Genomic DNA, 15,160 nt, shown 5'->3' on the forward strand with positions numbered 1-15,160 from the left:
ATGTTATAAAGTGTTCTATTAAGTGTATGTATGCATTATTAACGTCGCTTCTATAACCTGTAAATAATTTGAACTATTTGAACTATAATTTGTAAATTATTTGTCTATAATGCTTTATGAATGCATTATAACGTGTTATGGTTAAATAGACATAAGACTTCAAAGAATGCGCTTGGTGATATAAGGGGTTATAAACACTGTGTCATGGTAACAGATCATAATGCATAATTCATCATAACCCATTCTGTTTATAATGCTCTATAATGCTTTATTAGAATATTTTAGAAAGATTTGTCTTTGTGTCTTTTTGGTCATTTGTATGTAGGTAGAAAAATAAATGCAGATCTTCAGTTGGTCTTCAGTTTTGAATGAACATCTACAGCTGAATGAATAAAGATCAATATTCTTTGGGTGTTTTTTCCATACTGTTGATTTTCTTGGTTACTGTAATGATTACAATAAAAAATCCACTTCTGTCTGTCTGATGGAGAGAGTTTGAGGTGTTAAAAGAAAGCAGGAACATGTGCAGATGTGGAAAAATGGCCAGCTGCATCTTTAAGACCCCTCCTCCATCGCCTCCTCCTCCATCTCCTCCAGCTCCTCCATCAGTCTCTCTCTCTCTCTCTCTCTCTCTCTCTCTCTCTCTCTCTCTCTCTCTCTCTCTCTCACATGCCGGGTTGTTTTTTCCCTCCTTCCTCACAGTGATGTGGATTTCAGCAGGAGCACAATGACGGAGCTCACAGGATTAAGATCAGGATCAGGAATGTGAAAGATGCCTGCTGTGGATCTGGGATTCAGTCAGGATTGGTTCAGAGAACCGCACAGCTGGGAATACTGATTTACTGGAGGAGACGGAAGACAAGGAAGAAGCAGTGAGTATGGACACGGACACGGACACGGGGGATGCTGCAATTACACACACAAGAGTAGGAGAGAGAGAGAGAGAGAGAGAGAGAGAGAGAGAGAGAAAGAACCAGAGAGAGAGAGAGAGAGAGAATGAATGAGTGATGTGGGTCTCAATTCAGATAGATATAGATGATATAGAAACCAAATAGAGTGACAGACAGTGATGGAGTGAAGAGAGAGCAGAAAGAGAGAGGGGGAGAGAGAAAGAAAGAGAGACATGGAGAAAGACAGAACACAGAAAGTAAAAGAGAAACAAAAAAATTTGAGAAAAAAAAGAATTAAAGAGAAAGAGAGATACTGCAATAACGCGTGTCTTGTCTATGTGTGTGGCAGGAACATGCAGAAACACACACACACTCACACACACACACGCACACATACACACACACACACACAAATTCATCCTTCATCCATCTCTTTCATGCTGATGGATGAATAAATGGATGATGGAGCAATGAAATGCACACTGCTGTCTGAAATGAAGTGAACATGCAGTGCAGGAATTAATCTAACACAAACACACACACACACACACACACCGGGTATGATGTAATGCACTTCAGACAATGGGCTGAGGATTCACCCTCATTAGCATTAGAGCGGAGGAACAGGCCGGATGTGAACATCACCACGGCAGCTCACAGATTTCCATCCTGAAAGATCATCCTGATGCCTTAATGATGAGAAACCACATAGTGATGTAGTGCTGAGAATTGACCTCTGTCCTGTAACACACAATACAACTGTGTGTGTGTGTTAGAGAGAGATGAAGAGATGAAGCACAGTTCCTGTGTCCACTCTATAGTTGATTATTTTCCTCTAACAGAACGTCCCCACATGTTTTACTCCTCTTCATCTATTCCTGCTCTCACTGCTGTTATAGCAGCTGTTATAATCACTCCTAACATCACGAGCATCACTTTATTATCTCAACTTCCACCTTCACATCTGACTGTTCCTCAGCACTGACACTGGAGACTCCACACTCACACACACACACACACACACACAAACACACACGTTTCTCCACACAGACACTTTCACCACATCAAACATTACACACGTATTTTTTACCTTATGTTGAGTTTCCTCCCAGTGAATGAGCTGTTGCTATGGAAAGATTGCTGCTATAGAGAACTAATCAACACCTTTGATCCACAGAACCAGTAGCTTTTGTAGTGGCTTTAGTCGCTTTAGTACATATGGATGTAGATGGATGTAGTCATTTTGAATAGTATTTTTACTTTCTCGAGGTTTAATGTGATATATACACACAAGTAATCATTACTGTTAATGTTAAACAGTATACGCAATAATATTCAAATTTATTTAAATTCTTATTCTTGTACATAAATGCTTAATTTGACATGAGTGTTAATCTGTTAACGTTCCTGGTGTTCAGAGTCGGGTTACACAGCTGCTTTATTTAGCTCCATGTTTATAATATTATGGTCACGTTAATGAGGTTGCCAGATTGTTCATTATTAGCATCTGTTTTTAGACCTTTAAACACAAACACTCGTCTTTAAAATGTAGAAACGGATTGGGACAGAAAATACAGGCTGAAGATAAAAGAAAGAAAGAAGTGTGTTTTTTTTCCCTTTGCTGTCAAATGTAACTCCATATAACATAAAAGATGATGATAATATGCTAATGAGGAGATGGTAAGTGTTGAAATAAATCAGGAATCTGCTATATCACTAATATATGACTGCATGAACAGAGCTGACTGTGATGAAGACATCTATCAGTGGTTTATTAAACGAAACTCCTTCAGTCTCATTATTCAGCAGCTCAGAGAATAGAATAGCACTTGATCCAGCTCAGACTGTTACTTTTGGAGGAGATTTGATCAAACTTCTATGAACAAACTTTATTCACTATTTTGTTGCTCTTGACGCTCTTGAAAGTTATGAAAAGTTACTTTGCAAATGCGCTTATGTTCATGAATCGTTATTACAGACACAATGCTTCTTGCTATGATAAGTAAAAAGCTAATACAATGAAAGAACATGACCTGAGGTGCCACACACACACACACACACACACACACACACACACACACATACACACACACAGAGGGATGATATGCAGATCCTTTACTGCTAAATATGACTCTGCACAAGCACTCTGTAGACTGCTAATGTGCTAATGCTCACTTCAAAGAGTAAAAAGCTAAATAAACATTCATTCACAGGCTAATGATGTAAAACTAACACACACACACACACACACACACACACACACACACACACACACACACACACACACACACAAAGTGCTACTTTAATAAATATTAAACTATACCGGCTCAGTTTTGCTAATATGTTAAAGCTTTGTTATTATAATTTAACTTTCTAAATTACTTACATTAGCATGAATTAGCATTTGATACTTGGTACATGTAATGCTGTAGTGACAGTGTGCTAATACTGATGTGCTAATGCTGTCAATATCCCAGACATGCTGCCTCATCTTACATAATTAGCATTAATAAGTGCCAAAGGATGTAAAATAGATAATCATGTTCTGATTATGTAGCATTCTCTCTCTATTTCTCTCTCTCTGTTTCTCTCTCACTCTCTCTCACACACACACACCCCACACACACACAGAAATTATATGCTAAACTCTATATTGCTACTATGCTAATGTTTCTTAGAATGTAATGCATGAATGATAAAACACACACACACACACACTCACACATAGTGACATAATTAGCAGTTAGCACGTGTAGATTCTGTCTATCATGGTCACCAAGACAGATGGTGTGTGAGTGTGTAGCCATGACAACCAAACGCCTCGGTAAGAAGCAAAACGGCTAAGAGTGTCAGAGTTTGGCTAATTAGCAAAAATCATGTACTATTAATACTCAAATAAGCGTTCAAACCAAAGCGTGGTACACCAGACCCCAGATTAGCATCACAGCTTTAATGACTTATTTATCTCAGTAACACCATTTATATGTAAACAGTTTAACGGTCAAATAGTATTATTATTGTTTCTATATTATTATTATACTATTGTAATAATATTATTGTTATATTACAATGTGACTGTTAGTGTGCTCTCTTTAAATCTGTGGAAAATAGAAAAAGCTAATCTTGAGGATAAAAACTAACCTACATAATAAAAGCTAACCCATAGAATAAACGCTAATATAATATAAAATAAAAGCTAATCTAGCAAGCTAAAACCAAGCTAGAAAGCAAAAGTTAATAAGAAAATAAAAGCTACAAATAAGAGAAAGCTGACCTAAAGAAAGCTAAAGCTAAGCTAAACAAACCTACTGTCTGAAAGATAAGTGAATGCTAATATAAAATAGAGAACAAAAGCTAATCTAATAAGGGAATGCTAACCTAGAGTCAGAATGCTAACCTAGCATGTGAAAGCTAACACCGGGTGTAGTAGGAGATGTAGTTAATCACTTTATAGATACAAAGAGGGTTTCATTCTATTACAGGTCTATATGTATTCTGTGTGTGTGTGTGTGTGTGTGTGTGTGTGTGTGAAGGGAAGCCCAGACTCTCCCTTTCTCTGAATAATTTATTGATTGGTATATGGCAGATCTCTACAGGTACACAATTCTTTTATTCATTCATCCTTTCGCTCATCCTCTTATCATCCCTCCTTTTATTCCTTCATTCATCCCTCTGTTCAGTCTCTATTCACCTTCCATTCATCTATTTTTCCCATTCATTAATCCATCCATCCATCCATCTCTTCATTCATCGCTCCTTGTATTCATCTATCCATCCCTTCACTCAACCCTCTATTCATTAATCTTTCAATTTATTTCTCCATTCATTCTGCATTCATCTCTCCATTTCTTCCCCCATATATCAGCCAGTTGATTCCTCCATTCATTACTTCAGTCATCCTTCGATCCATTCAACCATCTCTTAATGAATCCCTTCATTCATCACTTCATTCTTTAATTCTTTTGAATTCATACCTCAGTTCATCCCTCCATTCATTCATCTATTCATTTGTCTATTCATTCCTTCACCCATCCCTCAATTCATCCCTGCTTTTATCTTTCTGTTCATCTTACAGTCATCCCTCCATCCAACCCTCCCTCTATTTATCCCTCTTTCCATTAATACACAACTCCATCCACCCCTCCTTTAATCTCTCCCATATTAATCAATAATTCATCCCTCCATTCTTTGTTCATTCATTCCTTCCAAATTCCTTCCTTCTTTCATCCCTCTATTCATTCCTTACAAATGACAGCGGTTTTAAATGTTTGGGTGGAGCTAAAAACCTGTAACCTTTGACCCATGTAAAAAAAAAATCCTGCCATTTTATATATACACTGTACAAAGGGTCTGATTGATTGACATTGTAGAAAATGGAAGTAATTCAAATCGCTGAGTCGATTCTTTCTAAGTGTCAATTTTAATGAATCAAAGAAATGATTCCGACTGTCCCACTACAGACTTTACCTTCAGCCTCTGGATAATCCCTGCAAATTTTTTAATACAAATTGGCCAATTTATGGGGTCTATTGTATAGGTCAGTTTGCCCATTTGTTAAGCTGCAAAAAGTATTGGCACCCCTTTACCCTGTCTATGAATGAAAACGGTCCACTCTCGGCGCTCCAGTCAGAAGAGAAGATGTGGGTGGTGTTTATTCTCCATCCAGCAGTGTCAATGATGTGGTATTGTGTCTGTGTGTGTGGGTGGTGCTGGTTCGGGTGAATCATCTACAACAATGTTGCTTTAATGATGATAATAATCATAATACTGTTGGTAAGTCTTTCAGAACAGTTTTAAATACTGCTTTGGTGTATGTAGTCGGATTGCATGAGACAGATGGAGAATCAGACAGAGATGGCTGCTGTCCAGACAAAACAGTTTGTGGACAAATTGTTAGCGTTTAGCAACTAGCTGGGGACCCCTGTGGCTCTCTGTGGCTTGTTCATACAGGGAAACACACGCAGAGAGAGAGAGAGAGAGAGAGAGAGAGAGAGAGAGAGAGAGAGAGAGAGAGAGAACTGACAGAGTAGCATAAAGTTTCAGTACAAATAAAAAATTAAAGTAAATATTTACTGTGAGACATTTTGTGACAATTTATATTAATTTATCTTCATTTATCTTCATTTGTCCCTTCATTCAACCTTCATCTAATCTAATGTTCTTCTCAAAACACGATCAAACTCCTAAAACATTCTTAATCAGTAGCAACATTCTTCATCAACCCCAACATTTACCATCAAGCACTTACATTTTTCACCAAACACCATCATGTCCCATCAAACCCCAACATTCTTCATCAAACCCCAACATTCTCCATCAAACTCCAACATTCTCCATCAAACTCCAACATTCTCCATCAAACCCCAACATTCATAATCACACATCAATATTCTACATCAAACTTCATCAAACTCCAACATTCTCCATCAAACATCAACTTTCTACATAAAGGACTGATATTTATCATCAACCACCAGCCAATAAATCAAGCACCTAAATAGACACATTCTTCATGAACACCACTATTTTCAAAGAAACCTTGAAGATGTCCATCATTCACTGTTACATTGCCACATTCTACAGCATGCACCAAGTTTCTCCATGAAACACCTAAACCATTACATCCTCCATCAAACCCAATCAAACATTATTCATCAAACTCCATCAAGCACCAACATCTACCTTCAGCACCAACATCAATAAGTAAAAGAAGCACTCGCACAGTCAGAAGATCTGAACTGAACCTTGTTGGACTTTGGACTTTTACTTTTACCAGGTAAAGATGATGTGCGAGGTGATGCCCACGATCAGCGAGGACACGGCCATGAGCCAGCGAGGTTCTCAGAGCAGCTCCTCGGACCCTGACTCGCATTTTGAGCAGCTGATGGTGAACATGCTGGATGAGCGAGACCGTCTCCTGGACACGCTCCGAGAGACACAGGAGAGCCTCGCCCTCGCACAGCAGCACCTGCAGGATGTCATGTATGACCGGGACTCACTACAGCGCCAGCTCAGCTCTGCACTGCCACAGGTACACACACACACACACACACACACACACACACACACATTCGCACACACACACACACACACACACACAAACACTCTCACACACACACACACACAAACACACAGGGATTTTGCATCAAGGGCGGGACTTAATTAGTGTTTGATCAGCCAATTAGATACTTCATCACATGAACACCATGAACATAATGCTTGTAATTAGTTTCTGATTTTAATTAATTTCTGATTTTAATTACACAATCTTATATATATATATATATATATATATATATATATATATATATATATATATATATATATATATATATATATATATACAGACATATATCTGTCTCTGTAGAGCTAGCTAAATTGTTAGCAAGCTAGCACACTTTAACTAAACCTCTGTATTCAATAGTACAGATAATCAACGTTCAAGCGTAAGCTAGATAAACAATTTAACTTAGCATCCTTAGTGTATAGCTGCTTAAAGCTAGTAGTCACATTTACTAGCAAGCCAATATTCAGTTAACGTTTATGTGTACATAAGGCTATTATTAAAATGTGAAGCTAAAGTTAATTAGTAGCACGTTTTGCTAGAAATCACCTAAGGGATTGTATCATGTACCAAATGAAAAATGAAATACTTTTGCTAGTAAGATAGCTAGCAAATTTATTTGAGTAACAAATAATGCAATGTAACAACTAATTAAAAATGAGTAATAAAATGTAGTTTGCAAGCAAGCTAGCTGCCATCAGGCAAACTATGTCTATTGTAACATATCTATTTTAAATCTTATTTGAAATGTAAAACTTATTTAAAACTTATTTGAAAGCTACATACATGTAATGTTTGCTAAACAATTCTATTTTTTATTTACTGGAAACTACAACTACTCTAGTTAGTAAAATGCAGTATGGCTGTGTGGCAAATCTCAACAATGTTTAGTAGCAAGATACAAGATTTCTTTGAGACATAGCTAATTTGAGCTAAAAATAAATTGCAACTTTTGGTGGCATTTCAGCTAATGGCAAATAATCTATATTGTAATTTAAACCATAAACAAACTAACATTTATTGTGTTGCTGCTGACACTAGTAATTAGTTTGGCTAATAAATGTAGCTAGTGTTTAGTGTGTTCTTATATTGTACAGCAAATTAAAACCTGTACCTGTGTTTGCTGTGAAGCCAGCAAGATAATGTTTTAGCATGCAGCTGTTTACTACCAGTAATCAGGTGGGTTATTTAGCTCTAGTTAGCATTATGGAAGAGAGGCAGTTTATATTCTAGTAGTAACCAGGTTCACGAGTGAGTTCACCGGTGCTCATTTCCTGGGGAGTCGCCTGTAGTTCAATCAAATCAGGATCACTCTCGAGTTGTGTGTGTGAGTGTGTGTGTAACCTCTGCTTTATGTATTTGTGTTTTTTTTTTTTCGACTTGTTGTGTCATCTTGGATTTTCCTCCTGCCTGTAATTCAACATCACGCTCTTTTACATTTCATCACATGGAGTTCAAATCAGCTGAGGATTTTTTCTTCTCAGTGGTTCAGAGACGTGATGGTTTTATGGAATCTCTGCCACCTCACGCCTCGTCTCAGCTCTGAGCTCACTGTAAAAGTGTGTCTGTGTGTGTTCAGTTCCCTGAGCTTTCCTTTATCCACACTGAAGTCTGGTTAACACACACACACACACACACACTCTCTCTATATAATATAATATAATATAATATAATATAATATATTTGTCCTTTATTTAATACTTTAATACAATTCTATTATCATAATAGTAGTAGTAGTAATAGTACACATTGGTTAATATCAATTAGACCTCAATCAGATCTCCATTAGACCTCCTTCATCTCTCAATTAGACCTCAATTAGACTTCCATTAGATCTCCATTAGACCTCCGTCAGATCTCTATTAGACCTCCATCGGATATCAGAAATGCTTAATGAACACACTGCTTTGAGAAACCAGAGAGAAATACTGTGAGAAAACACAAATAAATAAATAAATAAATAAATAAATAAATAAACAAACAAACAAACAAACAAACAAATAAATAAATAAAAACACAAAAAGAAAACAAACTATTTATTAATAAAATAAAATGCTCCAAAACTGAAAACCTAAAGATATCACATAAAGATAAATGGTAAAAAACTGTAACTAAATTTAGAATACTTCATTCAAATACAAAAAAAACTTTAATTATATATAGAAATACTCCACGGAAAATATTCACAGCGCTTCACTTTTTCCACATTTTGTTGTGTTACAGCCTTATGTGAATCACATAATCACAATACTTATGTACTATCAAGTAAAATCACATGTAGTAAAGTGCAGCCTTTGCTATGACACTCAATATTGAGCTCAGGTGCATCCTGTTTCCACTGTGAGAAATTCAATGGATTGGACATGATTTGGAAAGTTACACAGCGCTCTATAGAAGGTCCCACAGTTAATGGTGCATGAGCACAAACCAACCCATGAAGGCCAAGGAATTGCCTGTAGAGGCACGGATCTGGAGAACTCAGAACTTCCTAGAAAGGGCCGCCCGGCCAAACTGAGCAATCTGGGAGAAAGGCTTTAGTCAGAGAGGAGCCCAAGAACCTGATGGTCACTCTGACAGAGCTCCAGCATTTCTCGGTAGAGAGAGAAGAACCTTCCAGAACAACCATCTCTGCAGCACTCCACCAATCAGGCCTGTTTGGTAGACAAAAGCCACTCTTCAGTAAAAGGCACATGATGACCTAAGATTGAACCTGAATTCATCCCTAAGATTGGCCTGAATAGTGAGCATCTTGTCTGGAGGAAACCAGGCACCGCTAACCGCTCATCACTTGGCCAGTACCAACTCTACAGTGAAGCATGGTGGTGCCAGGAACTGGAAGACTAGTCAGCATTGAGGGAAAGATGAATGCAGCAATGTACAGAGACATTCTTGGTAAAAACCTGCTTTAGAGCTCTCTGGACCCCAGACTTGGGTGAAGGTTCATCTTCCAGCAGGACAAAGACCCTAAGCACAGAGCCAAGTTAACAGAGGAGGCTACGGGACACCTCTGTGAATGTCCTTGAGTGCCCCAGCCAGAGGTTGAGGCTGTAATTGCTGCCAAAGGTGCTTCAACAAAGTATTGATCAAAGGCTGTGAATAATTATGTACATGTGAATTATTTCATTTTTATTTGTAATAAATTTGCCAAGATTTCAAATAAACTCATCATTGTCACATTGTCATTATGGGGTATTTATAGAGTTTAGAGGAAAATAATGAATTTAATCCATTTTGGAATAAGGCTGTAACGTAACAAAATGTGGAAAAAACAAAGTACTGTAAATATCTTCTGGATGCTCTGTATTAAATACTGTACATCAAATAGTGTATAATAATAATAAACTACAAATCATAAGTTTGCCTGTTTATTGTTACACCAAGCCTATTAAACTGATGAATATATAGATGAAGATGATAAAAAATAGGAAGAGCAGGGAATAAGCAATACAGGGAATAAGAGAGAGAGAGCGAGAGAGCGAGAGAGAGAGAGAGAGAGAGAGAGAGAGAGAGAGAGACTTAATACCGTTTGACACTCAGTTGTATTTTATCTCATCACAGTGAATGTGGATCAGTGAACGAGGCCAGTTTCTTTTCAGATCACTCTCTCTCTCTCTCTCTCTCCCTTTCTCTCTCTCTCTCTCTCTCTCTCTCTCTCTCTCTCTCTCTCTCTCTCTCTCTCTATCCCTGCTCCTCCTCCTCTTCCACCAGCTAAACCCTGCAGCCATCATTTACCCTATTTCTCATCACTGTGATCATCTAAGTGCAGATTCAATGTTAAACACGCAGACAACATGACACACTTCGAAAAAACAGGAGATTTTACTCTAATAGACTGACGTCAGTCACACAGATAAGGGGTGTGTGTGTGTGTGTGTGGGTGTGTGTGGGTAAGGGTTAGGGTTAGAGAGCAAGAGAGAGAGAGAGAGAGAGAGAGAGAGAGAGAGAGAGAGAGAGAGAGAGAGAGAGAATGACATAGAAAGATAGAATGATGCTCTCTAAAGAAATCTACCTGATCTCTGGCTACTGGAAAGTAAATCTTGAATAAAGGATGTTTGCTTGGATAGAGTAAGCGTCAGAAGGGTCACAGGGGACAGCAGTGGTTACTAAGCAGAGACTGGAAATAGAACATGACTGAAACATCACAAAACACAAACACCACACTGACAGCCTCCATTAAACACACTATACAGCTTTGACCATCAAACACCATCATTCACTATCAAACACCATCATTCACTGTCAGTTAATGACATTTACTATCAAACACCATCATTCACTGTCAGTCACCAACATTTACTATCAAACACCATCATTCACTGTCAGTTACCAACATTTACTATCAAACACCATCATTCACTGTCAGTTAATGACATTTACTTTCAAACACCATCATTCACTGTCAGTTACCAACATTTACTATCAAACACCATCATTCACTGTCAGTTAATGACATTTACTTTCAAACACCATCATTCACTGTCAGTTACCAACATTTACTATCAAACACCATCATTCACTGTCAGTTAATGACATTTACTATCAAACACCATCATTCACTGTCAGTCACCAACATTTACTATCAAACACCATCATTCACTGTCAGTTACCAACATTTACTATCAAACACCATCATTCACTGTCAGTTAATGACATTTACTATCAAACACCATCATTCACTGTCAGTTACCAACATTTACTATCAAACACCATCATTCACTGTCAGTTAATGACATTTATCATCAAACACCATCATTCACTGTCAGTCACCAACATTTACTATCAAACACCATCATTCACTGTCAGTTACCAACATTCACTATCAAACACCATCATTCACTGTCAGTCACCAACATTTACTATCAAACGCCATCATTCACTGTCAGTTAATGTCATTTACCATCAAACACCATCATTCACTGTCAGTTACCAACATTCACTATCAAACACCATCATTCACTGTCAGTCACCAACATTTACTATCAAACGCCATCATTCACTGTCAGTTAATGACATTTATCATCAAACACCATCATTCACTGTCAGTTACCAACATTCACTATCAAACACCATCATTCACCATCAGTTAATGACATTTACCATCAAACACCATCATTCACCATCGGTTAATGACATTTACCATCAAACAACATCATTCACTGTCAGTTAATGACATTTACCATCAAACACCATCATTCACTGTCAGTTACCAACATTCACTATCAAACACCATCATTCACTGTCAGTCACCAACATTTACTATCAAACGCCATCATTCACTGTCAGTTAATGACATTTACCATCAAACACCATCATTCACTGTCAGTTACCAACATTCACTATCAAACACCATCATTCACCATCAGTTAATGACATTTACCATCAAACACCATCATTCACTGTCAGTTACCAACATTTACTATCAAACACCATCATTCACTCTCAGTTAATGACATTTATCATCAAACACCATCATTCACTGTCAGTCACCAACATTCACTATCAAACACCATCATTCACTGTCAGTTAATTACATTTATCATCAAACACCATCATTCACTGTCAGTCACCAACATTCACTATCAAACACCATCATTCACTCTCAGTTAATGACATTTATCATCAAACACCATCATTCACTGTCAGTCACCAGCATTTACTATCAAACGCCATCATTCACTGTCAGTTAATGTCATTTACCATCAAACACCATCATTCACTGTCAGTTACCAACATTCACTATCAAACACCATCATTCACTGTCAGTCACCAGCATTTACTATCAAACGCCATCATTCACTGTCAGTTAATGACATTTATCATCAAACACCATCATTCACTGTCAGTTACCAACATTCACTATCAAACACCATCATTCACCATCAGTTAATGACATTTACCATCAAACACCATCATTCACCATCGGTTAATGACATTTACCATCAAACACCATCATTCACTGTCAGTTAATGACATTTACCATCAAACACCATCATTCACTGTCAGTTACCAACATTCACTATCAAACACCATCATTCACTGTCAGTCACCAACATTTACTATCAAACGCCATCATTCACTGTCAGTTAATGACATTTACCATCAAAAACCATCATTCACTGTCAGTTACCAACATTCACTATCAAACACCATCATTCACCATCAGTTAATGACATTTACCATCAAACACCATCATTCACCATCGGTTAATGACATTTACCATCAAACACCATCATTCACTGTCAGTTACCAACATTTACTATCAAACACCATCATTCACCATCATTTAATGACATTTACCATCAAACACCATCATTCTCTGTCAGTCAAAAACATTCACTATCAAACACCATCATTCACTGTCAGTTACCAACATTCACTATCAAACAACATCATTCACTGTCAGTTACCAACATTTACTATCAAACAGCATCATTCACTGTCAGTTACCAACATTTACTATCAAACACCATCATTCACTGTCAGTTAATGACATTTATCATCAAACACCATCATTCACTGTCAGTCACCAACATTCACTATCAAACACCATCATTCACTGTCAGTTAATGACATTTATCATCAAACACCATCATTCACTGTCAGTTACCAACATTCACTATCAAACACCATCATTCACTGTCAGTTACCAACATTTACTATCAAACACCATCATTCACTGTCAGTTACCAACATTCACTATCAAACACCATCATTCACTGTCAGTTACCAACATTTACTATCAAACACCACCATTCACTGTCAGTTAAAAACTTTTAGCATCAAACACCATCATTCACTGTCAGTTAATGACATTTACTATCAAACACCATCATTCACTGTCAGTCACCTACATTCACCACCAAACACCATCACTCCTCACCAAACACAGAATGCTGATGTCAATATTGTTTGTTGAACTAGGTGCATGATAAAGTGTTACAGTTTAATGGCATCATGAGTGAGGGTGGATGCTGATGTTTGGTGTCGAATGCTGATCTTTGAAAGTGTTTTCTTCTGAACTACACCACAACTAAAGCTGTTCTAGGTTTTGTCTCAGGCTGATGAATGGTTGAATGTCTGAATGTATGAGATCATTGTCTCCAGTGGTGATGAACGTAATAAGATTGTGTCATGTGTATGTGGTGTTTGTATGTGTGTGTTTGTGTGTTCCAGTCAGCTGCCTCCTTCTTCCTCAGCATCACATGATGATTCTGCGTGATTGAATGTTATTGTCCGTGTCCTATTTCACTCAGCCTCCTCCAGGCAGATTAACCCTTTATATCAAGATGGATAGATAGATAGATACAGACAGAGAGAGTGAGAGAGAGAGAAGAAATGCATAACTGTTTATCTTCATGAGATATTTCAGAAGGAACATTTTCAAAGACAGCTGAAGAAATATCACGAGCAGTGCTGTGTGTCTCTTCCTAATGTAACTGCCTCAACCTTCCACAGCTTCAAGAGCAGTTCAGCATGTCACATCACCATACGAAGGTCTGGAGTTGACATTTCACACCAGACCCAAAAGCTGAACACAAAACTGCTGAGGGTCAAAGAACATGGACAAGAAGTTTGAGACTGATAGTGTTTTTTTAGGAGAATGTTTGTGTTTGATGTTTAATGGTGTTTGATGTAGAGCGTTGGTGCTTGGTGATGATTGTCAGTATTTGGTGGTGTTTAATGATGTTTCATGGTGAATGTTAGTGTATAATGGAGAGTGCTGATGTTTGGTGGTGAATGTTGGTGTTTGATGGACAATTTTGGTATTTGATGGAGAATGTTAGCATGTGATGGTGACTGTCGGTGTTTAGTGGTGTTTAATAGTGAATATTGGTGTACTGTATAATGGAGAGTGCTGGTGTTTAGTGTTGAATATAGGTGTTTGATGGAGAATCCTGGTGTGTGGCGGTGATTGTTGGTGTTTGGTGGTGAAAAATAATGAGATATATAAATAATACTGAGATAAATTAATAACGCTCACTCATTCATCTTCTACCGCTTATCTGAACTACCTCGGGTCACGGGGAGCCTGTGCCTATCTCAGGCATCATTGGGCATCAAGGCAGGATACACCCTGGACGGAGTGCCAACCCATCGCAGGGCACACACACACTCTCATTCACTCACACACTGTGGATAATTTTCCAGAGATGCCAATCAAAGTACCATGCATGTCTTTGGACCGGGGGAGGAAACCGGAGTACCC

At 37.8% G+C, this 15,160-nt stretch overlaps 1 protein-coding gene across 2 annotated transcripts in view; it reads left to right on the top strand.

The window, feature by feature from the left end:
* Window positions 1-723: 723 nt before the first annotated feature.
* ppfia2 (PTPRF interacting protein alpha 2) overlaps window positions 724-15,160 on the top strand; it is a 101,293-nt gene continuing 86,856 nt past the window's right edge. For both annotated transcript variants that reach the window (XM_060889694.1, XM_060889695.1), the window contains exons 1-2: window positions 724-872; window positions 6,667-6,921. In XM_060889694.1, coding sequence (XP_060745677.1) covers window positions 6,673-6,921 — 249 coding nt within the window. In that variant the 5' untranslated portion in view covers window positions 724-872; window positions 6,667-6,672. The remainder of the gene's footprint in view (window positions 873-6,666; window positions 6,922-15,160) is intronic.

Source organism: Tachysurus vachellii, chromosome 16 (genome assembly GCF_030014155.1).
Source record: "Tachysurus vachellii isolate PV-2020 chromosome 16, HZAU_Pvac_v1, whole genome shotgun sequence".
Classification (NCBI taxonomy): domain Eukaryota; kingdom Metazoa; phylum Chordata; class Actinopteri; order Siluriformes; family Bagridae; genus Tachysurus; species Tachysurus vachellii.